The following is a 26,729-nucleotide window of genomic DNA, read 5'->3' as shown; positions in this document are numbered from 1 at the left end:
GTAGAGGTTTTCAACTAAATGAAGAGCAAAAAGAATGGGGAAACTACTTTGACCCTGAAAACCTCAGCATATAAGAACAAGGAGCAAACTCTCCTTTACTACTACTACAGTGTTCCAAGCAGTTTGCATGATCTGCTAACTTCCACTGCTTGAAATGTAAAGTTAAGTTCTTCAAATTGGGGAGCTTGTTCATGAATACACGGTATGCAGTTTTCACATAGAATTATTCTACCTTCGACTGCACCCCAGTGTCAAAATGCACTTGGAAAATAGCACGTTGCCTTAATTGCAACATATAGGTGGGCTGAGAGAGCTCTGAGAGAACTGTGACTGGCCAAGGTCACCCAGCTGGCTTCTTGTGGAGGACCGGGAAAAACAAACCCAGACTGTCACTCTTAACCGCTGTGCCACTCTGGCTCCCAAGGAGTTGGAGCACCTTTCCCAAGAGTAAAGCCTGAAGAGTCTGGGGTGTTTCAATTTAGAAGAGAGGACTCAGAGAGGACATGACAGAGGTTTACACAATTATGCATGGGGCAGAGAGGGTTGACAAAAATGTTTCTCCCACTCCCAAAATATTAGATCTTGAGGGCATCCAATGGAGGTGTTGGGCAGTAGATGAAGAACGAAAGGAATACTTTACACAGTATTTTAAAATGTCGAATTCATTGCCAGAGGATGTAGGGATGGCCACCTACGAGTGGCTTCATTGTGACTAAAGCAGGGGTGACAAACTCTGGTGCTTCAGATGTTTGTGGACTACAATTCCCATCAGCCCCTGCTGGCATGGCTGATGGGAATTGTAGTCCACAAACATCTGAAGCACCAGAGTTGGTCACACTCTAGACTAAAGGAAACCTCCGGGTTCAGAAGTAGTAAACGTCTGAATACCAGTACCAGGAAGCAATATTAGGGAGAAGGCCTAGGGCTGTATGCCCTGTGGTTCAGCCTCCAGACGAACTGGTTGATTACTGTGTAAGAACGGATGCTGGACTAGGTGGACCACTGGTCTGATACAGAAAGATCTTATGTAAGATGACTTTGTCCCTAGAAGTGCCCTTTCCAAACCTCATTTAACACCTGAATAAACTCTTCTTTGTTTAACCGAAACTAGTCTGGCTGTTGGATTTTTTTTCTTCCTGCACATGGTCTGAAACCACTCCATGAAGCTCTCTGCAAAACAAAAGCAAAGGACAGTGCAGCTTGTTAGTAGAGGCTTGGGTGATAGCCAGCAGCCATTCCCTGGCTGTGAGGAACCAAATCTGGGTTTGGTGGCAGCTCACAGAAAGCCTTCTTGAGGACTTCCAGAAGTCCCCTCAATGTACAACAGAGAGCCTCCATCTGGACCACCGCAGGTGCTTATGGACTGTGCCATACCAGGGCAAAAGGGGGAAGCTACATATTACCAGCCTCGCTTTTTGCAGGTTTCTGGCTGTTTGGATGGTCTCACCCACAAAGGGCTGAGCTTCCGCCAGTGCTTGGTGAGCAGCACTCTTGACACCACAACCTTCTCACCCTTAGGGCTGGCCATGGTCATCTGCCCACTGCTGGTCTCCCTGCGTGTTTGTCTGGAGCGACACCCACCTCTGGTCACCTTCTTCCTCTGCCTCCTTTCGTTCGCTGTTGCCTTTGGCAGTTTTGCTGCTTACATCCAGTCCCATGAAGTTCCCGACCCAGATGTCAAAGAGGTGAGCTGGGAAAGAAGGTCTGAAGGATTTTGGATAAGTTGGGTTTGAGGGTGCAGAAAACTTTTGGGAGACACGGAGGAAAAGACACGTGTAGCTTTTATGCTCCCCCACTTCAAGTTTGTTAACTAAAGGAGGTGATTAAATACTTGAGACCGGGTGCCGCTAATATGGGGATGTTATGCTGCATACATATTTTAATGTTTTTAGAGGTAATTTAAGCTATTTATTGACTGCTCTTTAGTTTTGTGTTGTGAACTGCCTAGAGCCCTCCAGGAATGAGGCAGTCTATGAAATCGAATGAATGAATGAATAAATAAATAAATAAATAAAACACTTGATAAAAAGTCATGCTGAAACGTTGGGTTTATTGGCTATTTACTTAGAAGAAGGAGGAGGTTTGGATTTATACCCCCCCTCCTGTAAGGAGACTCAGGGTGGCTTACAAGCTCCTTTCCCTTGCTCTCCCTGCAACAGACACCTTGTGAGGCAGGTGGGGCTGAGAGAGTTCTGAAAGAACTGTGATTAGCCCAAGGTCATCCAGCAGGAATGTAGGAGTGCGGAAACACATCTGGTTCCCCAGATTAGCCTCTGCCACTCAGGTGGAGGAGTGGAAAATCAAACCCGGTTTTCCAGATTAGAATCCACCTGCTCTTAACCACTTAGATGGAACACATACGGTCACCCGAAATGCTATATAGGCCAAGCCAGGAAAAAGTTAATTGGAAAAACACACACAACTAGCTGTGTACAATGCAGCAGAAGATGCTAGTCTGTGCAGAGTTAGTTGCCATTTAGGAGGAAGTGCTGATTTGATCTTGAGAAGAGCAGTCCCGGCAATTTTCATATAATTGGGTATCAAACTACTGGGGGGAATATTTTTACAAAATCGCTGTAAAAACTGCTTTCTCTTTCAAAGGAAACTGACCTTGGAAAGCACTGAATGTTCTTCCACTTGGAGGAAGCAGAGAAAAAACAACGTGAACTTTAGCAATCTGATCTCTTTAAGTCCGTGGGCTCAACTTTTATAGCATTGCATCTTTCCGGTTTTACACTGCTAAGATCAGAAATGGGGTTTTCAGGGGGCAAGGGGGTTATTTTAAAAGGCAGACGCAAAAGGAGAAAAAAGAACAAGCAACTAAAAGGCAATTTGCAACCCTCTCCCCTCATCTTCAAGGACTGGAATTCTCTCCTGACATCTCTGGCACATCTGATGTTCTGTATTCCAAACAAGACCCGTGAAGACACCTCTACGTCATCTCCCTCCACACCTGCTGAATCCCATAGAACAGTCTCTGTCCTGGTTGGCCTAACCTTTAAGCTGCAGAATGGAACAGATCATCCCAACGGCACTCACCTGTCCCTGACCGTCACGGGGAAAGAGTTGGGTCTCAAGGGTGAGTGAGCTCCCGCTCTTCACAGACCGAACGATCCCAATTCCTTCTCTTCCCCTTGACCTTCGATCCTGTCCATTCTGCCCACAGGTCCAGACGCCCAGGAGCCAGTCCACTTTGTGATAGCGGTGAACTCACTAGCCCATGAGAGCTGCCTTAGTATCATTGCACCCTCTTCCCTTCTGCCCCAGACCAGGTAAGCCCAAGAGGAGGCCAAATTGGCAAGGTGGTTTTCTCCCACTGATGCAGCAACATGCCTGTCTTCTTCCCTAGACAGCCACCTAAATGTGTAATGGGGGAGCGAGAGATACAGCCGGAAGGTCCAGGTCTTTGCTACCAGTCACATTACCAGGCTAATCCTGCCCTGTCTGGCATGCTGGACCAGGTAAGACATGATGTATTAGGGTGTATCAGGATTAGAACTTCACTCTTCTCTAAGGATGAAAGTGGAGAAGGACTATTCACTATTCACCTTTTCGCTCCTAGGCGGACCGCTCTCTCTGCAGCCAGCGTCTCCTGCTTACCAGTGCTTTCCTTCTCTGCCTCTGTGCCATGCTGTGTTGCATGGCTGGCCTGTGCTACCCTGCCCCCAGAGACAGGTGGGGGCAAATCTAGGTAGGTCTGACCCATGGTGCTCCCTTACTCCTGTGCCAGCGAACCCAGATGTCCTGGATATTTGTGCTCCCTTCTCTAAGCCCCTGGGTTACACAACACTTGAAACAGTGCAGTTCTGATGCAGACTCTACTGTGGGAGGGGTTTCTGAGTTGTGAATGGGATTTAACCCTTGTCCTGGCTCACTGCTGGCGGGACTGTGAATCCATGGTAGAGTGGAATAATACAATAAAATAGATATTTTTATAAAGAGATTGCTTGGGATTTTTCATCATGAAAGGCGACATTACCATTGACACAGACTGAGGACGTATTTCTTAGTTGGTTACCAGGAGAGTGTTGCATCTCACCCGAGTAGGGCAAAGGCTAATGTTGTATTGTCCTGAACAGGATTATCACATCGTCATCAGTAAATATTCTTTTAAAATTAGGAGGTGCTTGTGTGTTAAGCTTCTTAACGTAACATCAATAGTCATTACTTCACTGATAATAGATCAAAGATTCCCCAAGATTCAAGCAGGTGGGACAAATGATGTGACCATAATTGATCCTGGTCCTTACTGATGTGAATAGTGTCATAGTTATCTGGTTCGTTATTTAATGGGACCGCACCAAAGGCTCAATTAAAATACACCAGCCCTATCTATTCCTCAATGCCAATCGGAATACAAATGACTTGTTTGCACTGCATCGAAAAGATGTTCATGGACTACAATTCCCAATTGACCATGCTGGCAAGGGCTGATGGGATTTGTAGTCCATGAACATCTGGAGAGCCGCAGGTTGCAGACCCCTGGTTGCAGACCCCTGGTGTAGCTGGAGCGTTGGAGAAAAGAGGATTCCAGAACTAAGAGGCAGTCACTGCCCTTGAAGTCCCATGATGGTACACCCAAGAAATTTCCAAGACAGCGCTGCTTATTAGGTATTATGGAGGAGAGACAGAGACTATTAACTCATAACCTCATTAATTTAAAGTGGTTTAAGGTGCGTGTGTGAGAGCGAAAAAAACTTATGATGGGAAAGAAGTAATTACATCATATTATATCATACAGTGACTGGTTTGTTGACTTGACTAGGATCTCTATCACTGAACTTGAAACATGGAAACTGAATTTACTGGCCTGGCTTCAGTGATGCTAGTGAATGAGACCCCCAGAGTTTGGTGAAGATTGGGCAAGGGGGTACAATTTCAAGGGCAATGTATTGTTGAAGGCGTTCATGGCCGGAACCATTGGGGTGCTGTGTGGTTTCCGGGCTGTATGGCCGTGTTCTAGCAGCATTCTCCCCTGACGTTTCCTCTGAAGATGCCAGCCACAGATGCAGGCAAATTATCAGGAGAGAATGCTGCTAGAACACGGCCAGACAGCACCCCAATTTTAAGGGCCCCCAAGTTTTTTTTTTATTCCAATGGAGCATGGATTGTGGCGTTCTCTTTGGGGCCCATAAAACTGGACCCCTGACCCAATCTTTACTAAGTTTGGGGGTTCTACCTCAAAAAACCACTTTCCCTCCTTTGCAAAGATTTCCTAAAGGTTTTAATGTGACGCCACCCCATGGTCAGTAATGACCTAGTGTTTGACAGGGACTGTCAACAGACCCCAAATATTTCAATGTTATGTATTGTTGAAGGATTTCAATTAAAAAAAAAACTGGGGAAAACCTTTTATCAGTATGAGGATTTGGTTTGGTTTTCAGATTTTGTGACACTTTTCAGGTCTATTAAACCTGAATCAGAATAATAATCGATGCACAGCCCTAGTCAGGGTGCCTGGGAAGGTGACTCCTCCAGACAAGACAGGGCTCGAACTTGACTTCGGTGAAGCCATCCCAGCCCCGCCCCCTTTCGAACGCACTGAGAGGCGCGCGCGCGCGGCGACGGTTTAACGGTCGCCCACAATGAAACCCCGACAGCTGCCGCTGCCCCTCCCTCCGCTTTTATGTCTCTTCAACCGCCCTATTCTGACTCCTGCCCCAGTAACAGCTGAGCGGTGCCGCTCCGCCCAATAACATCAGCCCACCAATCACGCCCCGCCTTTTCAGGCAGCGTCCAATCAAAGCTGCCTGAGGGCACGCAACCGTCCCGCAGGCTCCTTTGTGAAGGGTGTAGTTCTAGCCAACTCTGATGTCGACCGCTAGGCTGTCTGCGGTCTCTCTGGTCGAAGCCCCCTCCCTCCTTCAGTCTAAACTCCTCTTCCTCATTTTTGGTCAAATGTTGAACTGGGGGTGTGTGTCCCCGCTATGGCAGCACAAAAGTCAACGGATGCTCTAACAAACCAACGAACGTTAACACTCCCACTGGAACTATTACTGCTTGTCTCCGCGTTCTGCGCACGCGCTGAGCGTCAGACCGTTCTCTCTTCATAACGCCCTCAACAATACGCATGCGTACAATGCAGTTCCTCTCCGTTCCGCGCAGGCGACCCTTCCTTTCTGCGTCGGGGAGCCTGTCGGCGCGTGCGCCGACCGCGGCGCATGCTGCTTTCCGCCGGCTTCGTCCCTCGCTCGCCGCGCGTGCGCGCTCTCCCACCGGCGCTCCCCACCCTCCGCTTTGGCGCGTGCGCCTGAAGTTCTCTCTGGGTTGGTTCCGGTCTGGCTCCTGCCTTGGGCGCCATCTTGGATTTGGGGACAACTGGAGTGAGTGAGAGGGAGGGAGGAGGCGGAGGAACCTGAGGAGGCGAGCGAGGGGAGGGGGGGCCGGATAGAACAAGGCCCCCCACCCCCACAGCACCCCCTTGCCGTATAGAGACTCCCCCCCTTCCCCACCCCTTTGCCCCTTAGCGCTCCCCAGACCTGACAGCTTTTCTTGGGCTCTTGCAGGACCCTCCCGCCCACCCTTGTCGCCCCCAACCCTTCTCCCCCGCCAATTTCCTAAGAGGATCTTTGTACATCCTCCTCTTTGGGTACTTCCCAGATCCCCCGTCCTGTGCATTTCCTGAGGGAGGGGGCCCTTCCAGCTAACCCTGCCCTATCATATCTGTCTATGTAGAAGCTCCTTTGCACCTAGGAGAGGCTTCAACAGCCCTCCTAGCCCACGTCGTCTTCCCCTCCCAGCTTATCCCTTAGCCCCCCTAGAGTCATCTGCGGGCACCTTGTCTCCCGTAGCTCTCTCCTCCCCCCCCTCCCCCCCGCGATTATCTTACAGGATTCCTCTTCTGTCTCCATAAAGAGACCTCATAGCGCTGGAGCTGCCGGGAGACTCCCCTCCCATCCTTTCACAGCGATGCCCCCATCCTGCTCCCTTTAGTGAACCTCTCCTGCATCCCTCCCCCCCGAAAGCTTTCACTTCTGTAGACCCCTTTCCCCGTAGCCCTTTTCTTCCTTAAGATCCTCTATAAGCCAGGCAAAAGAGGGAGAGGCTGAAGAGACCCCGGATGCCCTGTGTCTCCTATCAAAGGGGCCTCCCTCATCCAGGGGAGCCAGCGATAGTTCCCTCTGTGCCCCTTCTTTGACTGGAGGAGCTGGGAAAGAGGAGGAAGTCGGGGGTCTACTCCCCACCCCAATATCCTGGAGCTGGAGCCTCAAGGGAGACAATACCTAGGCAGCTGCAAAGACTTACAGGTGAGACTCAAATACGTCGCTTAAGGGAGGGGGTGGCAGAGGTGGAATCTTATGGGGGAAAGGTTGGGGGAAGGAAACTGAAGGAAAGGGCCTGCGGAACAAAGACTATCTTGCAACAGTTCTGTGAGAATCCGGTGTTCCCTTCCCCCCCAGCGTTCATTTCTAGAACAAGTGCAAAGATTGTACCTCCTTAGTTAGGAAGTGCATTTCCTCCCCTTCTTTTTTCGCCAAGTCTTCTTTTTGTTCCCTGCAAGGGCTTTTTTTCCCCACCAAGGGTTTACCCCCTTTCCTCTCCACAAATCTCCTAGGCCTCCTTTCTAAGAACTCCAGGAGTTCTGGATCCAAGACCATTCATACTCTCCCTTTCCCATTAAACTTTTATGAACGAGCGTCTGACTGCCTTCTGCAGGAAGATCTCGGTGCCCTGCTCTGCCACCCAAATGCCCTTGTTGGCCCAGTTCTCTTCTGAAGAATAGGGAAGACTAGCTTTGACACTCCACTCCTAACCTAGTTAACCCCCACTCTCTTTGGAATCAGGACTCAGGCTTGGTCCTCCTCCCATCCATCCCTCTCCCGTGTCCTAGCCCCCCCCCCCTTTCTACTTCCAAAGAATCCCATTTGCATGTTTCTAAAATGGCTTGAGAGGTCTGCATTAGTGAGGTTGGAATGAAGGGCCATGGTGGAGTTCCTTGGGAGTTGTTGGATGGTCTCTGTTGGAGAGCGGGCAACTGGAGTAAACACAGAGCTTCTTATTAAGGGTGCATTTCAGGAAGGTGAGGGGGTGACTCTTCCTCTTCACCTGGATTTTGTATTTCATCACAATGTTTTAAACCTGGAAAATGGTGGAATTATACTTTTTTTATATTATGGGAGGGGATGAGTGTCATGCCAACCCTGCAGAAAATTTAGTTTTGACACGGGGACTTGGATGGGCAAAGGGTGAAGTGTCTTCTGTTTGGAGTGGTTTTTCTTATAGATCCAGTGGTTTTCTTGCAGCTGGAAAGTCTTGCTTCTCAGTGGTGATACATTCCACAGGGGTAGCCTGTTAAGGCTGTTGTGACAAAAGCAGAAAGTACTCTCGTGACTGGGCTGGGGAGACGCTATGATGGAGGATTTGTTTGGGATGCAGAAGGCCCTGGGGTCAGTCCCCAAAATCTCCCATTAAACGGATCAGGTAGTACCCTGTTTTCCCTAATATAAGACATCCCCGAAAAATAAGACATAGTAGAGGTTTTGCTGAAGTGCGAAATATAAGGCATCCCCCGAAAGTAAGACATAGCAAAGTTTTTGTTTGGAAGCATGCCTGACGAACAGAACACAGGAAAAATAAGACATCCCCTGGAAAATAAGACATAGCGCATCTTTGGGTGCAAAATTTAATATAAGACACTGTCTTATATTCGGGGAAACACGGTAGGTAGCATGAAAGATCTCAGCCTGAGATCACTGCCAGTCTGAGCAGACGGTTACTGACCTTGATAGGCTAGGCTCGATATAGTGTAAGGCAGGTTCATATATTGTTGTGTGGATATATAGGACAACTTGCAGCCTGAAATGTGTCTGCTGTTTAAGTATACACCTTATGGATCTGATGAAGGGGGCTGTAGATGTTGAAAGCCTATGCCTCAAAAGAAGTGTTTGTTGTTTTTTTATCATGCCACGAGAACCCTTCTTTTTTCACTTTTCAGTGGGTTTGCCATGGGTCGTTTGGCCCTGATGCTAAAGATCTTTTTTTTCCTGTTAGAGTGTCTTTCAAATCTACGAGAACCCTTCTTTTTTCACTTTTCAGTGGGTTTGCCATGGGTCGTTTGGCCCTGATACTAAAGATCTTTTTTTTCCCCTGCTACAGTGTCTTTCAAATCTGTTCGTATTGTAAGGTCCAAAAAATGAAAACAAACGAATGCAAAGGAAGTCCAAATTCCACAAACAAAAAATATCAAATTTGGCATTCAGCATATTCTGTAGAGAGAATGAATTCAGATTGGTTCATTTTCAGCAGTTTTCAATTTCCTGTTCTATCTGAACTTCATCCTTGAATTTTCTGAGAATTGGGCACTGTGTTGGGGGGGGGGGCAGCTAGCACTGGGAGTGTTTTTCTTTTTCTGCAGGAATTGAAATTGTTTGAAACACGAAATGCCCGAGCGCTTGTAACGTGTCTCTTTCTAATAAAAAGTGGAATCATGCAGACTTCCAGACACCTTGTCAAGTCGTGCACGCAGTAGTGACTCCAAAGACCTGTACGCTTCTCTGAGCACCAAGCGAACGGGAAAGGAGTGCATAAATATAATTAAATAATGAGAAGTCACATGTGTACGAAGCTACGAAGCGTCACTGGTGCAGAGCAAGCAGATTTTAGACTTTCTAGGTTAATGGATCATTCTTCTCTGACCAGGATGCAATGGGATTTTGGCACATGGTTTCCTCTAGAGATTTGGGGTTGCCCATGGCTCTGGAATGTGCTGGCTTGCAGCAAGGAATGGAGGGGAATCGAAGGAGGCTTTGTCTTGGAATGAGCACGCAGCCATAACTTCTGTTGCTTGGATATGGCCTTGGGGCGGTCTGCGTGTGTCATGCCTTGGTCAAAGATGAGCTGGTATCTGAGCTCTCGGGTTTTTTTGGGACTCCTCCTGCTTTGTTTTGACCAAGTCGTAAGAGCTGGTAGTTTCATCGTGCAAGATAGAACATGCCGCCTCTCTTTCGGCAACACTTTTTGTATATTATTTACAAAAAGGAACTTGGAGAAACATGGGGCAGGATCCCCCCCCCCCCCCCCCGTGACTGTGCTGGAACCATAGTGGCCGTTGGGGCTTTTAGGCTTCCTGGTTCTTGCTCGTGGCCAACAATCCTGTTCTCACCGGCAGCCTCTCTAGTTTTGCACAGCAAAAAAAAAAAATCATCCAGAAGTTAACCAGCCTATCAGCCCTTTTGTGTTACAGCAACAGATGACAGAGAGTACTCACGCAGCGTATCATTAATTTATGCAATCCGTTGCTTCGGCCTATGGCGAAGACGGCTTTGAAAGTGGATTAGACTCATTTGTGTGATGGGTTCTTAATGGCTACTAGCTGTGATGGTTATGGGCAGTCTTCGGCTCCAGCATACCTCCGAATGCCAGTTGGAGGGGCGGACTAGTGGGGGAGGTCTGTCGCCTTTCTGTTCTGCGTTTGGGCTTCCCAAAGGCCTCTGGGTGCCCTCTGTGGGAAGCAGAGCGCTGAGCGGGGTGGACTTGCCTTGTAGTTCAGCATGGCTCCTTATATGTTCTTGACAGCCTGAAGGAAATACAAGGATCAACTTATTTCCAATTTCCTTGACTGGTATGACGGGCAGGCAAGAGCAGGCGTACTCTTAGCTAGGCTGCCTCCAGTTCTTTTGGTACACTTCCCCCATTCTTCTTTACAGATATGGGAGCAAACTTCCAAAAACGGATACTGAGCTGCTTTTGCACTGGTGTTGCTCCTGACGATCCAGGGTTTTAAAAGCCGTCAATGTGCGATGAAATGATATTTTGAGCTGGGGTGTGTGTGTCATATACCGTCCAATCCAGAGCAAGAGACAGAGTCATCTTTCTTGACCAGCCCTTGCAGGACAGACAAAGACGCCGTTGCTTCTTAAGAAACAGTTACCTCGCCCCATGTCGTGCGTCTTCTGCTGTTGGTGTAAACTGATGAGCAGTGAAGTTTCTGGTCAGAAGTCTCTAGTTGCTGGGAGTTTCCAGTTTTGATCGTGAGCTTTCTCAGATCCTACAGCAAGCAAATGAGCAATTAACTTGCGTTGCCGTCATAGAGTCTAAGAGAGCCAGCGTGGTGCAGCGGTTAAGAGCAGGTGGATTCCAACTTGGAGAACTGGGTTTGATCCCCCCACTCCTCCACCTGAGTAGCGGAGGCTTATCTGGTGAACCAGATGTGTTTCCACACTCCTGCATTCCTGCTGGGTGACCTTGAGCTAGTCAACAGGAGAGAAAGGTGGGGTATAAATCCAAACTACTACTACTCTCCTTCTTCTCCTTCTCTTTCTTCTTCTTCCTTCTTCTTCCTCCTTCCTTCTTCTTCTTCTTCTTCTCTTCCTTCTTCCTTCTTCTTCTTCTTCTTCTTCTTCTTCTTCTTCTTCTTCTTCTTCTTCTTCTACTACTACTACTACTACTACTACTACTACTACTACTACTACTACTACTACTAATGTGGAAGCACTTTCTCTACTGTCCCAGAGCTTCAGATGAATGTGGGATTTCAGCCACATCTGTGTTTTTAGCAGGCACGACAGAGCACGTCAAAACTTTCCACAATGCGTGTCCCCTTGCTGGCACAGGTTGCTTGTGAGAATCTGGAGGCTCTCCGCGTTCCCTTCCCGAAATAGTTTTCTAATGGTTGCAGCAAAATCTCTAAAAATGACTGCAGTGTGTTCCCGAAGCATTATTATTATTATTTTGGTATGCTGTTGTGGTAGAGCGCACCCCCTAGGGGTTGCTCCTGAGTCAACCACACGCTACCCTGTAAGCAGCTTCATCCTCCAGCATGGACAGGTGGGGTTCCAGAGAACGTGACATTTGGAATCGGTTTCCCAGAGGTTCTTTAATAGGGCAGGCGCGGAATATTTTTTGAAACTCTCGTGAAAGGGAAGGGAACCAGGGAGTGCGTGGTGGAGAAAAGGGCCAGAAACAAAGGCTAGAGACAGAAGTCTGATCTGTTGCTCCTGGGCGAGCTGTGCAAACGTCGCATTATTGTCCAGACTCTGTCGGACGCTCTTAAGCTTGTAGATCTCATGCAGTGTGAAACTTGCTGGTGTAGAGGGTGGCGAGTTGAAACTGGATGGCTGGGGCAGGCCTTTCAGGGCTTCAATGCCTGAGACGCTTTTCTATCAAGAGAGTTATAAATGGGATAGATAGATATGAGTGGCCTGCGTGTGAAGATTTGGGAGGTCTGGGAAATGAGGAAAGGCTTGAAAGAACCTTATCGCGATGAAGCAGTCTTCCTGGTAAATAACCACATATATCTATTCCAGAGTCCCTTTTTGCCAGGGTGTTTCCACACCAAGGCGCTGCGGCTCCTTGACAGCCAGTGAAGTGTAGTGGCTAAGAGTGGCGGACTCTGATCCGGAGAACTGGGTTCAGTTCCCCACTCCTATACATGAAGCCTGCTGCATGACCTTGGGCCGGTCACGGTTCTCAGAACTCTCTCAGACCACGTGGAGGCAGGAAATGGCCAACCAGCTCCTAAGTCTCTTGCACTGAAAACCCGGTGGGGTTGCCGTAAATCAGCTGTGACTTGACAGCCTGCAGGCACGCGCGCGCACACACACACACAGAGCGGCTCCTTGTCAGATGCTTAATGGTAGCTCTAGCAATAACAGTGTTGCCCCACTTGCTGTGCATTAGTGCTGCAAAGGATGATGGGACATCATTTAAACATTGGGAGCAATCCAGAAAATTTTGATTTCTAGGGTTGCACGTCACTTCGATCTAGTGATTTGTTAGACCTCTTGCTTTTCTTCTTTTGGTTTGAGAAAGCCATTCATTCATTCATTCATTCATTCATTCATTCATTCATTCATTCATTCATTCATTCATTCATTCATTCTTATACCACCATTTCAGACTAGGTGCGGTTTCCAACCAGACAAATGCTATTTCATGTGCAATAAACACAATAAAATCAGCCAGGTAAAACCGTGCAATTTCCATAGAAATCCCGACGGCGATAATGTATCCAAATACAACAGGAACTAATTAGCTGGTCGGAGGGGCTGGGGGAGGAGTCGAAGATGGCAGCCGTCGCTGCCTCAGCCATGTGCCTGGGGGAACCGCTCTGTTCCACAGACCTTGCGGAATCGTTTCCAATCCTGCAGGGCCCTGGTTCCACTAGGCCAGTGGTGACGGACCTTTGGCACTCCAGATGTTATGGACTATTGGCCATGTTGGCAGGGGCTGATGGGAATTGTAGTCCATAACATCTGGAGTGCCAAAAGTTCGCCACCACTGCACTAGGCAGAACGTTCCCTCAGGTCAGGGTCAGGACCTCTTGGGCCACGAGGAAATTCTCATTTGATGCTCCAAGTGTCCTTTGGGGGCTTCAAAGCATTTTTGAAGGACGTCTGCCATGTCACGACCTGCTGCTGTCCTAAGCCAGTTTAAGTTTCAGAGTCGAACTTCTGGTGCGATCTGGCATCTTGTGATCATTTTACTTCTCTGACCACTTCTCCTATCCTCTGTCCATGTCCTCTTGTGGTATCCAAGGGAAGGAAGTTGCCACAGAACAATCAGGGTGCTCTTCTTGGGGTCTTTGGCTAAAAACAAAACAAGCAGAAATTCTGGGATCTGACACTTGTCATTCTATGCATAACAGTAGGGAAAAGTCCGCCTCGGCTGTCTGCAATACAGACTGTTCCAACTACTCTGGATAGCAGGAACAAACATCTCCTTTCTCTACCCCACTGTGTGGGGCACAGAGAGTTTTCACCTGCTGAGCAAGCATTACGTAATGCATTTTTATTCCAAGGTGCTTTTTTGCCCGCCCTTCTTTACCGTACTGAGTGGGGGTCCCGAGCTCCACAGATGGATGCCTCAGTACTAACTGAAATCTGGCGACTCCTTTCCAGGCACAAGGCACTATTGCACCAGTGGATTCTGGAATAACTCCCTCCATTTGGAACAATGAACTGGAGGGTCTAGGGCAGCAACCTGCAGCCCTTGTTGTCTGAATAGCCTCCAGGACCATCTGCTCCTGCATTATGCCCTATAGCAGATTTCCTCCTTTCTCCTGCTCTTTAACCCCAGTCGTGCTATTTGCAGAGTGCTGCAAGCAGAGAGCTGGGTCTAGGAAGTGACCGTGTGTCAGGAGCTGTCTGCATAATTTATTTGGGTGGCTTACAATATTTATGCAGCTTAAGCAAGCGAGCCAAAGTGCATGCCATGCTGTTAGCTACCCTGTTCTGAGGGAAGAACCGGCTTCCTGTTTTCAGATTTGATCTTCAGTTGGGGAACAAACCCTGCACCAGCTCTCTTTCGGGAACTTCCCTGGGCTCTCCAGGGCCGTTGTTTTTATGCCATATATTAGACAGTGTATTTTTTTACATTGGGTTTTGCATATTTGATTTAACCTTCTTGATGTATTGTACAGGTGAAAAAAGGAGCAAGGTATATGAATGTCAGCGACACAGCACAGCTCCCCGTTCCTAGTCTTAGCAGATGAATCTGGAGGGGGCTTAAAAATCTAATAACCTCGGTAACTTACATTTTGTGTTGGGCGAGAGCCTGATGCAGTTTTGCACTTTTGCAGTGGTGCAGATTATGCTACAGGGTTTGGCTTTTCCCCTGTGGAAGGAGTAGCCGCAGGTGCCTCACCTTGTGTGCCCCGTCCCCTTCGTGCTCTAGCTTTGAATGTTGTCCCCCAAATCGAGAGGCTGCCTAAGCTTTGCACACTTCAGCGTGTTAAGGTAGTGACTCTTGCAGTCAGACGCCGTCCCTCCAGGATTCCTGCGGCCAGGCTGCTCTGACGCTTTGGATTGTTCCCTGGGAAGCGACTGAACAATGCAAGGATTTCCTCTTGCTGATGCGGCCAGCCTGCGCTCCCTTGATTTCCCTGGGTTTTTTCGGTTGTTGCTTGGGTGGAGGAGGGGAGCCAGTTCCGTGACCACTGCTGGACCCAGAGGCTGAAGAGGAAGAGTTCTGAACTCGAGTCTCAAATACTTTGTTCCAGCAAACACGGTTGAGATGCTGATAGTTGTCTCGGAGGTAGGAAAAGATCCCGGCTCTTACGTTCTCGGTGTGCATCTAAACCAGCCGGACTTTGACTCGAAGCTCCTGAACCAATCCAGCAAAGGAAAGACTAGATGGGGGGCGGGATCCAAATGGCTGTTTTACGAGGTGTGACCCCCCTGCAAACTATACGTATTTAGCGCTTCGGTCCACACCACTGTTTTGTGCACTGGATGCGTAGGATCGATCGTCCGCAGAGCTGCGTCCTTGAGGTGGTGAGAAAGGAACCTGACCTTCCGTGTGATGTTTCCCATGTGCTCCTTGTTAGGTAATTCACCTCCTGGGTTTAGTGGAGACCGGAATAAAAAGTGCGTCCAGACTGCCTGTGTCCAGCCTGATTCCTGATCAGGTCTGATTCTTCTGGAGAGGAGGCAGCTTTTTCCTTGTTTCACACCAGTGAGTCCTAAATCCCAGCATGGCCCCTTTCAAAGAGAGTTAGTGGTGTAATGGTTAAGCGCAAAAAAGGTAACGTTTCCCCTTCAGTCGTATCCGACCCTAGGGTACACTGCGAGCAGTGATTTAATAGGCAAGCCGTTTTTGTGGGGTAGTTTGCCATTGCTTTCCCCGGCTATTCTTTTTTGTACCCCCTAGCTGTGTGCTAGGTACTCATTTACCGACCAAGAAATGGATGGATGGCTGAGTTGACCATGAGCCAGCTGCCAGGATATCTGATCCACAGGGGGCTTGAACTCCTGACCGTGTGAGTGGCAGTGCAAGCACTTAACCACGACGCCACACGGCTCCTGGGTTAAGAGCAGGTACACTCTAATCTGGAGAACCGGGTTTGATTCCCTGCTCTGCCACTTGAGCTGTGGAAGCTTCTCTGGTGAACTAGATTAGCTTGGGCACTCCCACACACGCCAACTGGGTGACCTTGGGCTAGTCACAGTTCCTCTGAGCTGTCTCAGCCCCACCTACCTCACAGGGTGTTCGTTGTGAGGGGGGAAGGGAATGGAGTTTGTCAGCTCCTTTGAGTCTCCTTACAGAAGAGAAAGTGGGGGATATAAATCCAACTCTTCTTCTATTTACTGGGCAACCCTCAAAGAGGGATGATGACTTGGCTGGACCCGGGTGTGGACTTCACCTCAGTCCATCTCACATCTCCTTCCACCTCTTGTTCTAGGTGGGATTGCCAGACATCTGCCAGCGTGCGTGCCTTCTCAAAGAGCTCTCCTGGTACCTGAAGATGGCCCTCGAGGCCCAGATGGTTGTTTTGCGCGTGTGTGTGTTTGTTTTTTGGGGGGAAGTAGTTTTCTTTTGTGTTTTCAATTGCCGTGTTTGCCAAGAGCACAGCTTTCCAGGAAGCCTTGGTCTCCTGCTTCCAGGGCGGGGCTCCCTGCCATCGCCTTGACACCCCACAGAAAGAAGTGTGCTCGATGCCTTGATGTAACGGTGACTTGTGCCCCCGCCCTGTCCCCAGGGCTCAGAACAGCCTGCAGCGTTTAAACATGGGGTCTTGTCCAGTGGTGGGATTCAAATAATTTAACAACTGGTTGTTTACAAGCACCATTTTAACAACCGGTTCGGCCAAAGTGGTGTGAACCTGCTGAATCCCACCACTGGTCTTGTCCCTTCCTGGACTTGTGAAAATAGACCCCCCACAAACATGCCAGTAGGGAAGGGAGGGTTAGATTGAGAACACAGCAGCACCTTTCTCCCCCTCAAAGAGAATGATTAGTTCCTCTGAAGGTTCAGGGGATGCCACTGTATAAGGAACGCTTCTGATTCTGGAGCCGGCATACAGAGGGCTCTTTTCCCTTCCCTCGTCTCCAGGTGTGCTGTCACCGGGCTCTTATTGTCTAGCAGTTTGCCGTTGTTTCGTGTGCAGCCAAGGAATGCCAGTATTTAATTATATGACCAAGACTGCATTTTGTAATTGTGAATAGCTTCGGTGCACCTTGTGAGAATTATTTCAAAGAACACAACTTCCACTTTGTTCAGGCTCTCTGTGTTTGGAAGTACATTGTTTCCCCTCTCATAATCCTGCACAGGTATCCCATAATTCCTCTTTTCTGCGTATTCCCAAAATTCCCTTTACTCTTCTCCCCTTCCCCTGCCTTATATACACCAAATAGCGGATGGGGATGATTGCTGACTTCTAGGTGGACAATTACGTAGGCAGTGTGGCTGGAAATGAAAAGAATTCTGTACGGAGTAACCCGAAAAGAATCATGGTGCTGTGTTGGACTAGCAGGCTGCTGTGGCGTGGTGTAGTGGTTAAGAGCAGGTGCAGTCTAATCTGGAGAGCTGGGTTTGAGTTCCCGCTCTGCCACTTGAGCTGTGGAGGCTTATCTAGGGCACCAGATTAGCTTGTGCGCTCCAACACACGCCAGGTGGGTGACCTTGGGCTAGTCACAGTTCTTCGGAGCTCTCTCAGCCCCACCTGCCTCACAGAGTGTTTGTTGTGGGGGGAAGGGAAAGGAGTTTGTAAGCCACCTTGAGTCTCCTTACAGGAGAGAAGGGGGGGATATAAATCCAAACTCTTATTCTACTCTCCCACGTTAAAGCAACATTCAGACACCACGGCAAACCTCTGTTTGTGACAGGTATGAACAAGATTTTTTTTTTGCTGTTCTCCTTCTCTCCTCTCCTCCTGTGCTGAATGTGACTTAAAGCTTCCTGGTTTGGGAAGCGTTCAGTCACCCCACATTTTGCCGCGATGTTCACACACTGGCAAATCATAGTTTGTCTCTTCCTGCCCTCTTCTGGGCAGAAAACAAGCTCTTGCTAACCCAGGTGCCTGCATTTGAACCTCCTGGCAAATTGGAGTCTGATCAAAGGCTTGCCGGACAAGGAAGCTTTCAGTCTCGTTTCACGGACCAAAAGGGGGGAGGGAGCAGACAAGCGTGGCAGGCAAGCTGGGTTCATGAACTAACAAGGGTTCCTCGTGGCCTCTAAACGCGGCCCAACTTTTCTGGAGAAATGAGACGAAAGAATAGAAAGGAAGCAACAGAAACAGACTGAGTGACTCGAGGTAACTATCCAAGATCGGGACCACTGTGCGGATGAATCTGTGTCAGTTGCAAGGCGAAACTGCTGCTTGGCACGCGCCTTGCTTTGTCGAGAAAGCCTGGCTTATCTGAGCAGAGCCTTCTGAAGGTTAAGATCGGCTCGGCCTGCCGAGGAGGTCAGGAAGGCTACAATGCTTCTGAGCGTTCAGATTGTCTGAGACAGCAATGTTCAAAGAGAAGTTTTAAAGAGATTAGAGCTGTCGTAGAATGGAATAGCGTTGTTGTGCACTGCCGTTATTATAGGTTAACGCTGGCTTTTGCAGCAGTGATTTACACTCGGTTGTTAATTTTCTCTGTCTTGTGTAGTATACCTTTCTTTATATAACTTGTTGTTCTCAGCGTCCTCTAGTGTGGTGTAGTGGTTAAGAGCAGGGTCTCCCATTTGAGCTGTGGAGGCTTGTCTGGAGAACCAGTTTAGCTTGTGCACTCCAACTCACACCAACTGGGTGACCTTGGGCTAGTCACAGTTCTTTGGAGCTCTCTCAGCCCCACCCACCTCACAGGGTGTTTGTTGTGGCGGGGGGAGGGAAAGGAGATTGTAAGCCCCTTTGAGTCTCCTTGCAGGAGAGAAAGGGGGGATTTAAATCCAAACTACTACTCCTCTTTCTTCTTCTTCCTCTTCTTCCTCTTCCTCCTCCCCCCTAATCCTACTATACTCCTGACCTGAATAGTCCACGCTAGCCTGATCTTGTCAGATCTCAGAAGCTAAGCAGGGTCGGCGCCTGTTCAGCACTTGGATAGGAGATCCCCCGCCCCCCAAAGAAGACCAGAGCTGCTACCACAAAGGCAGACCATAGCAAACCGCCTTTGTTCATCTCTTGCTGTGAAAAACCCTACAGGGTAGCCATAAGCCAACTGCAACTTGCCAGCGCTTTTCCACCACCAATCCTACTTCATGGTTCATTGGTTGCCTTTGCATTGTTTTAGATCTTGTAATCTGCTTTGATTTTCCGTGACAAAGGTGCACTGTTAGTTAGAGCAAAAACCTGAACAGGATTCATTGTCCTATAATAAAAGGAGCCTGTGGGAGAGATACCTTAGTTGGGAAGCTCAGACAGGTGTGCTTTAACTTGAAATATGTCAGTAATTAGGAGAGAAAAGGATTGGGATTTGTGAATTTCCTTGGGGTTAACTGGGGTCTGTTGGAAGTTTAAGCACACAGAGGCAAGAACGCTAGAGTTGCTCACGGTGACCCTGCATCTCTGGTTTCCAGTTGGATGTAGACATGTGTGTGTGTGACCATCTTGGTCAGCTTGCTGACCACTCCCTCCCTCCTTAGAAGACAAGCGAAAGTGAGGTCCAGCCCTCCGTGCCGCCACCATGCCGTCTAATGCCCGGGCTGGCAGCCTGAAGGACCCCGAGGTGGCTGAGCTGTTCTTCAAGGATGACCCCGAGAAACTCTTCGTCGACCTGCGGGAGATTGGACACGGCAGTTTTGGAGCAGTCTACTTTGTGAGTGTTGGGGAAATAGGGGGAAGCACTCATGCGTCCACACACAGATGCATCACTGCTAATTTTGATCAGAGTCCACTACATGTCCATGCTGTTCTCAGCGTCCTCTAGCATGGTGTAGTGGTTAAGAGCAGGGTCTCCCACTTGAGCTGTGGAGGCTTATCTGGAGAACCAGATTAGCTTGTGCACTCCAACTCACGCCAGCTGGATGACCTTAGTCTGTTGTTCCGTCCTTTTACCACCACAGTTCTCCATGTGAGCCAGTGTGGCCTAGTCGCTAAGAGTGCTGGCCTATGATCTGGGTGATCCAGTTTGGAATCTCCACTCCGCCATGGAAGCTTGCTGGATGACCTTCAGCCAATCACAGTCAGCCTGACCTATCCTACAGGGTTGTTGTGAGAATGAAGTGATGAGGCTGCTATAAGCCACTTTGGGGAGAAAAGAGGGGTAAAAATGAAAAATAATAAAGAAAATACTTGTTTGTTTATTATTTCATTTCTACCACGCCTTTCTCCCCAGTGGGGACCTGAGGTGGCTTGCATTGGTTCCCTCTCCTGTTTTATCCTTACACCAGCTTTGTAAAGTAGCTTTGGGCTTATTGTATGTGACTGGCCCAAGATCACCCAGCAAGCTTCCATGGCAGTACTGGGATTCGAACCTGGGCCTCCCAGGGCCTTAGTCTGACACTCTTTAACTATTAAACAAAACAGTGGCTTTGGAACAGGAGAAATAGTAGGAAGGTGCAGCAGGAGACGCTTCTTCGTAGCCAGATCTCAGGTTCCTGTCATTTCCTCTCCCTCTGATCGTGTGTGAGTGGGCTGCTCCGCTTCATTCCCTCTGGCCGTGAGAGCAACTGATTAGCTATGAATTGCAAAACGGACACCCCCGTGACTTGCGATGCCTTTTTTCAGGAGCTGAAATGAATCCCATTTATGCTCGTACACGTTCCAGCCCCCCACCCACCCCAAACTCTTGAATACTAGCTGTGACTTCAGCTTTCCCCTCCTTGGCCCTCGGCTGATTCTGTCTGCCTTCTGCAGGCCCGAGACATACGGAACAATGAAGTGGTGGCCATCAAGAAGATGTCCTACAGCGGGAAGCAGTCGAACGAGGTTTGTGCTTAACCCCTGGCTCGGCAAACGGGAATCATTCCGAGCAATAGGTACTGCTGACCTGTGGGTGGGGCCCCATTCCCCAGGCCTCTAGGCCCCCTTGTTCCTGCTAGACCCAGCCCCATCACCCTTCCGCTATAGGATGATCCATCCTCCACCTCCCACGCCTTGTCTTTCAGAAATGGCAAGACATCATCAAAGAGGTGAAGTTTCTCCAGAAGCTGCGGCACCCAAACACCATTGAATACAAGGGCTGCTATTTACGGGAACACACTGCATGGGTGAGAGGAAAGGGGAGCTAGTCCTTTGGCAGCAAGCATTCCGGGAGGATTTCCCGGTTGTAGCGGGCGGAGATCTTGAGGAAGAGGATTCTGTAGGGAAAACTGACTTTAGATTGTCAGGGGCCTGAATGGCAACGGGTTTGCTTGCTGGGATGAATTAATTTGGAAGTGTGTAACGACAGCGGGGCTGTGTGGGACTAGAATCGGGTCTGCAACCTGCGGCTCTCCAGATGTTCAGGGCTGATGGGATTTGTAGTCCATGAACATCTGGAGAGCCGCAGGTTGCAGACCTCTGGTACTTGATGTCTTTTGCCCTATGAGAACCAGCGTGGTGTAGTGGTTAAGAGCAGGTGCACTCTAATCTGGAGAATGGGGTTTGAGTCCCTGCTCTGCCACTTGAACTATGGAGGCTTATCTGGTGAACCAGATTTGGCTTGTGCACTCCAACACATGCCAGCTGGGTGACCTTGGGCAAGTCACAGTTTTTCGGAGCTCTCTCAGCCCCACCCAACTCACAGGGTGTTTGTTGTGGGGCAGGGGGGAAGGGAAAGGAGATTGTAAGCCCCTTTGAGTCTTCTTACAGGAGAGAAATGGCGGGATATAAATCCAAACTCTTCTTATATGCTATTAACTCTTCCCCTGCCTTCTCACCCCAACAGCTAGTGATGGAATATTGCCTAGGTTCAGCCTCAGACTTGCTGGAAGGTGAGTACCTGAGCCACAGGAGAGGGGAAGGATCCTTGCGGCCTCTTTTCCTCGTCACCTGTGTAACGTTGTCCTCTCTCTCTCTCTCTCTCTCTCTCTCTCTCTCTCTCTCTCTCTTTCTTTCTTTCTTTCTTAGTGCACAAGAAGCCTCTGCAGGAGGTAGAGATTGCAGCCATAACACACGGTGCTCTGCAGGGGCTGGCATACCTGCATTCGCACAACATGATCCATAGGTGAGATAAATTGCTATGGTCCAGATGGTCATAATCCCTGAGCAGGATAGAGAGGATGGGGGAGTGGCCGTGTCCTTATCCTGCATCAGGCAGAGAGAGCTACCGCATTCCTAGTTGCTTTTTCTAGTGTTAAATTAATTTCCCCCCCTTTTTTCTGTTCTAATTGTCAGCGCAAAAATATGTGTGTGTGTATATAGACACACACAGAGAGATGGTTAGCGCCACAGAAGCTGCTCTGTCGCCCCCGTGCTGGTAGTTTTGTGCACAAACTGAATGCCAACCTGGAGAGAGCTGTGAGAAACATCAGCTAGAATCAGGCCGTGCATTGACAGGCTGGACGGGTCCAGAGGAGGGCAACCAAAATGGTCAAAGGTCTGGAGTCCATGCCCTACGAGGAGAGACTGAGGGAGCTGGGGATGTTTAGTTTGGTGGAGAGAAGGTGAAGAGGTGACAGGGTAGCCATGTTTAGATATTTGAAGGGATGTCATGTTGGGTTAGGGCAGTGATGGCGAACCTATGGCACGGGTGCCAGAGGTGGCACTCAGAGTCCTCTCTGTGGGCACACACAAACAGAGTTCATCATGTGGGGGGGAAATCGCCCCCCCCACACACACACATCTAGGCTGGCCTGGGCCGCTGGGCTCGATTATTAGCATTAAGTGGGAGCAGCAGTGGCATAGGAGGTTAAGAGCTCGTGTATCTAATCTGGAGGAAGCGGGTTTGATTCCCAGCTCTGCCGCCTGAGCTGTGGAGGCTTATCTGGGGAATTCAGATTAGCCTGTGCACTCCCACACACACCAGCTGGGTTACCTTGGGCTAGTCACAGCTTCTCGGAGCTCTCTCAGCCCCACCTACCTCACAGGGTGTTTGTTGTGAGAGGGGAAGGGCAAGGAGATTGTAAGCCCCTTTGAGTCTCCTACAGGAGAGAAAGGGGGGATATAAATCCAAAATCTTCTTCTCTTCTTAAACCTAAGACCTAGTTTTGTGGAAGCAGTATAGGTAATCCTGTTAAGCACTGTTAAACCCCACTGATTTTCATTCAGAGAACTAAAGCACGATCCTTTACCTGGGAGTAAGCTCGGTTGCTGGCAATGGGGCTTGCTTCTGAGTAAACCCTCCTAGGGTTGTGATTCACCCGTTCGAAGAGTTGCACGGTTGCTTCAAAGCAAAGCCAAAACTACCACCATGCTTACTCCCGAGTAACGCACGCCTCAGAGCCAACCGTTTTTTCTTAACTAAAACCTCAGTATTCAGGTTAAATTGCCGTGTTGGCACTTTGTGATAAATAAGTGGGTTTTGGGTTGCAGTTTGGGCACTCGGTCTCAAAAAGGTTCGCCATCACTGGGTTAGGGTTAGGGTCGTCTTGTTGCCTGCCTCTCTTTCAGTCTCCGGCGGCTGATCTTTCCCCCTCAAACACAGTTTTTAAGAGCCGGTCTGTCTTTTGCAGAGATGTGAAAGCTGGGAATATCCTGCTGACTGAGCCAGGGCAGGTGAAGCTGGGGGACTTTGGCTCTGCTTCCATCATTGCTCCTGCTAACTCTTTCGTTGGCACCCCGTACTGGTGAGTGGAGGGGACTGGGATTTGCAATAGCCTGGGAAGCCAGGCAGGGATCTTTGTCTGGTAGGTTAATATTAAGTTAAACTGTGGCAGAAAGAGAATGGTGGGAAGGACAGGTGGACACAAATCTGTAACGCTCCAGTTGCTTGAACTGCAGGAAGAATTTAGAGAAGGTTAACTCGTCAGGGACCAAGTGAAAAGGTTCTTTGGCGAGAACAGAGGCATTCTTGGAGGAAAGGCATTAACTTTTAGAGAGGAGGGATGGGATGGGAGGATGCAGGTGCTTAAGGGCCTCACGCCGTTTTCCTCTGGGCTCTTTCCAGGATGGCTCCCGAGGTGATCCTAGCCATGGATGAGGGGCAGTATGACGGCAAGGTGGATGTCTGGTCACTCGGCATCACGTGCATCGAACTCGGTATGGGACGGGTGTCTGGGGGGTAGAGGTGGGGGCCTGTTTGGGGAGCTCCCTTCCCGAGCTTGGAGTCACCTGAGGACGGAGGGGTAATCTAGCACTGATGCCGGTTTTCCTCTCTTCCTAGCGGAGCGGAAGCCCCCCCTCTTTAACATGAATGCTATGAGTGCCTTATACCACATCGCCCAGAATGACTCTCCGCTGCTCCAGTCCAGCCACTGGTAAAGCAATCCTTGGATAGGGGTATTCAGGGGTGGGATCCAGCAGGTTCTCACAGGTTCCCGAGAGTAGGTTACTAATTATTTGTGTGTGCCGAGAGGGGGTTACTAATTGGTGATTGTGCCACGTGATTTTTGCCTTAGTTACACCCCTCCTCTCAGCAGTAGCGCGCAGAACTTGAAGCAGTCTAGCAGGAGGTGCACCAGCGTGCGTGGCAGCCTGCGCCTGCGTGCATTCGTTTCCCGCCCAAGGACCGGCGCAGCGGCTGTGTCCTTGCCACAGCCCCACCCAGGAATGCCCCGCCCCCGGAATGCCCGGCCACGCCCCCATCGTGCCACGCCCAGCCCCATTGGCGCTACACCACAGTTTGAATCCCACCACCATGGGAACCTGTTACCAAAATTTTTGGATCCCACCACTGGGGGTATTCCATGAAGGCGGAAAATTATCTGTGGAATGAGGGTTTGATGAATTTGAAACACGAGGGAGCAGGAAGAAAAGAATTAGAGATTGGAATTTCAAGAGAAGCAGCACAAACTGTCTTCTGTTGCTCCTTCCAGGTCTGAATATTTCCGGAACTTTGTGGATTCGTGCCTGCAGAAGATTCCCCAGGACCGCCCAACCTCTGACGTGCTGCTTAAGGTAGTATTGGAGAGCCAGTGTGGTGTAGTGCTTAAGAGCAGGTGGATTCTAATCTGGAGAACCGGGTTTGATTCCCCACTCCTCCCCCTGAGTGGCGGAGACTTATCTGGTGAGCCAGATGTGTTTCCACACTCCTGCATTCCTGCTGGGTGACCTTGGGCTAGTTACAGTCCTCTCATAACTCTCTCAGCCCCACCTTCCTCACAAGGTATCTGTTGTGGGGAGAGGAAGGGAAAGCAGTTTGTAAGCCACCTTGAGTCTCCTTAACAGGAGAGAAAGGTGGGGTATAAATCCAACATAAGAACTAGCCTGCTGGATCAGACCAGAGTCCATCTAGTCCAGCACTCTGCTACTCGCAGTGGCCCACCAGGTGCCTTTGGGAGCTCACGTGCAGGATGTGAAAGCAATGGCCTTTTACTGCTGCTGCTCCTGAGCACCTGGTCTGCTAAGGCATTTGCAATCTGAGATCAAGGAGGATCAAGATTGGTAGCCATAGATCGACTTCTCCTCCATAAATCTGTCCAAGGCCTTTTTAAAGCTATCCAGGTTAGTGGCCATCACCACCTCCTGTGGCAGCATATTCCAAACACCAATCACACGTTGCGTGAAGAAGTGTTTCCTTTTATTGGTCCTAATTCTTCCCCCCAGCATTTTCAATGAATGCCCCCTGGTTCTAGTATTGTGAGAATCCAAATTCTTCTTCATCCTGCCCAGCTGTGCCTGTGTGATTGGGCCAATGGGTTTCCTTGCTTGGAAACCCCTGCATGGTTGCCTAGGTCAGCTGTGACTTGACAGCACTTTCCACCACTAGGCAAAAGAATTAAGTACACGGAGGGGAAAATCAAGACTTTTGATTGGTGGCCCTGTGTTCCCAAGTATTTTTCAGTTCCTTTCATTTTTGATTCCCCTCCCCAAGTTGGGTGAACATTCGCCCCGTGTCTTAGTGCAACTCACTGGGGAACCAAGACTAGTCTGGTGGCAGAATTACAGGATCTGTGAACGATTCCCCTTGAAGGTTTTTCACCCAATCGCTCCTCCAACCTCCTGCTTCCATTGCCCCACAGCATCGCTTCCTCTTGCGGGAACGGCCCCAGACTGTTATCATGGATCTGATCCAGAGAACCAAGGATGCCGTGAGGGAGCTGGACAACCTGCAGTACCGCAAAATGAAGAAAATCCTTTTCCAGGAAGCACAGAACGGTCCCAACGCGGAGGCCCCGGAAGAGGAGGAGGTGAGGACCGATGTCTTATCCCACCTGGCCATGCCTTGCCAAGAAAGAGGCCCCTTTCTGGCCCATTGTGGACAGTAATTCCAGTCTCTCTTATCTCCTCCCTGTAGGAGGTGGAGCAATTTCTCCACCGGACAGGCACCATCAACAGCATGGAGAGCAGCCATTCGGTGCCCAGCATGTCAATCAGTGCCAGTAGCCAGAGCAGTAGTGTCAACAGCCTGGCCGACGCCTCCGATGACGACGACGGAGCGGAGATCGCCATGATGCAGGAAGGCGAGCACACGGTCACCTCCAACAGCTCTGTTATCCATCGTCTCCCGGTATGGGGCTGCTGTGGCTTCCACAAGGCGATGCTGGGTGGAGGGTAGTGGGTGGGGCCTTCGAGTAAGAGCACCTGGGTGCGGACTGTGACCTCTTATGCTTCAGCTATAACAGAAGACCCGATTAGTCCACTTAAGCAATGGGATACTTTTCTGGGAGCAGGTTGGGAGGAAGAGGCTGGGTGGCCACCTGTCAGGAGCGCTTTGATTGGGTGTTCCTGCGTTGCAGGGGGTTGGACTTGATGGCCCTTTGGGGTCTCTTCCAACTCTACGAGTCTACGATTAAGAATTCATCCTTTTGCCCTTTTTGCAAATCCCCCAGTTACGAATTGCTGGAAACGTTGCCGCAGATGAGACTTTTAGGTAGATCTTCCCAGAATTGGCAGGCAGAAGTCCTCTTCTTTCATGTGGCTTGGCTAAGGAAACCCAAAGCTTGGCATTGTGAGTTAGAGCAAGAGGAAGGGAAAGGAGTTTGTCAGCCCCCTTGAGTCTCCTAACAGGAGAGAAAGGTGGGGTATAATTGTGATTGGTTGTGGGAAGAGCAGAAAGTGGGTG

General features: G+C 49.5%; 1 protein-coding gene across 4 annotated transcripts in view; it reads left to right on the top strand.

Annotated features, from left to right (window-relative positions):
- Positions 1–6,115: 6,115 nt before the first annotated feature.
- TAOK2 (TAO kinase 2) overlaps positions 6,116–26,729 on the top strand; it is a 42,511-nt gene continuing 21,897 nt past the window's right edge. The window contains exons 1-12 of one of the 4 annotated variants that reach the window (XM_048517219.1): positions 6,116–7,247; positions 19,291–19,460; positions 20,501–20,572; positions 20,752–20,853; positions 21,513–21,558; positions 21,695–21,791; positions 23,239–23,352; positions 23,673–23,764; positions 23,889–23,982; positions 24,541–24,622; positions 25,687–25,854; positions 25,962–26,174. In XM_048517219.1, the coding sequence (XP_048373176.1) occupies positions 19,329–19,460; positions 20,501–20,572; positions 20,752–20,853; positions 21,513–21,558; positions 21,695–21,791; positions 23,239–23,352; positions 23,673–23,764; positions 23,889–23,982; positions 24,541–24,622; positions 25,687–25,854; positions 25,962–26,174 (1,212 nt within the window). In that variant the 5' untranslated portion in view covers positions 6,116–7,247; positions 19,291–19,328. Of the gene's footprint in view, positions 7,248–16,119; positions 16,219–19,287; positions 19,461–20,500; positions 20,573–20,751; positions 20,854–21,512; positions 21,559–21,694; positions 21,792–23,238; positions 23,353–23,672; positions 23,765–23,888; positions 23,983–24,540; positions 24,623–25,686; positions 25,855–25,961; positions 26,175–26,729 lie in introns of those variants that run through there. The other 3 variants (XM_048517218.1, XM_048517221.1, XM_048517220.1) reach the window with 3 other exon arrangements.

The sequence above is a fragment of the Sphaerodactylus townsendi genome, linkage group LG15 (assembly GCF_021028975.2).
Source record: "Sphaerodactylus townsendi isolate TG3544 linkage group LG15, MPM_Stown_v2.3, whole genome shotgun sequence".
Classification (NCBI taxonomy): domain Eukaryota; kingdom Metazoa; phylum Chordata; class Lepidosauria; order Squamata; family Sphaerodactylidae; genus Sphaerodactylus; species Sphaerodactylus townsendi.
Note: the sequence above shows the minus strand (reverse complement) of the source record. Positions and strands in the feature narration are given on the sequence as shown.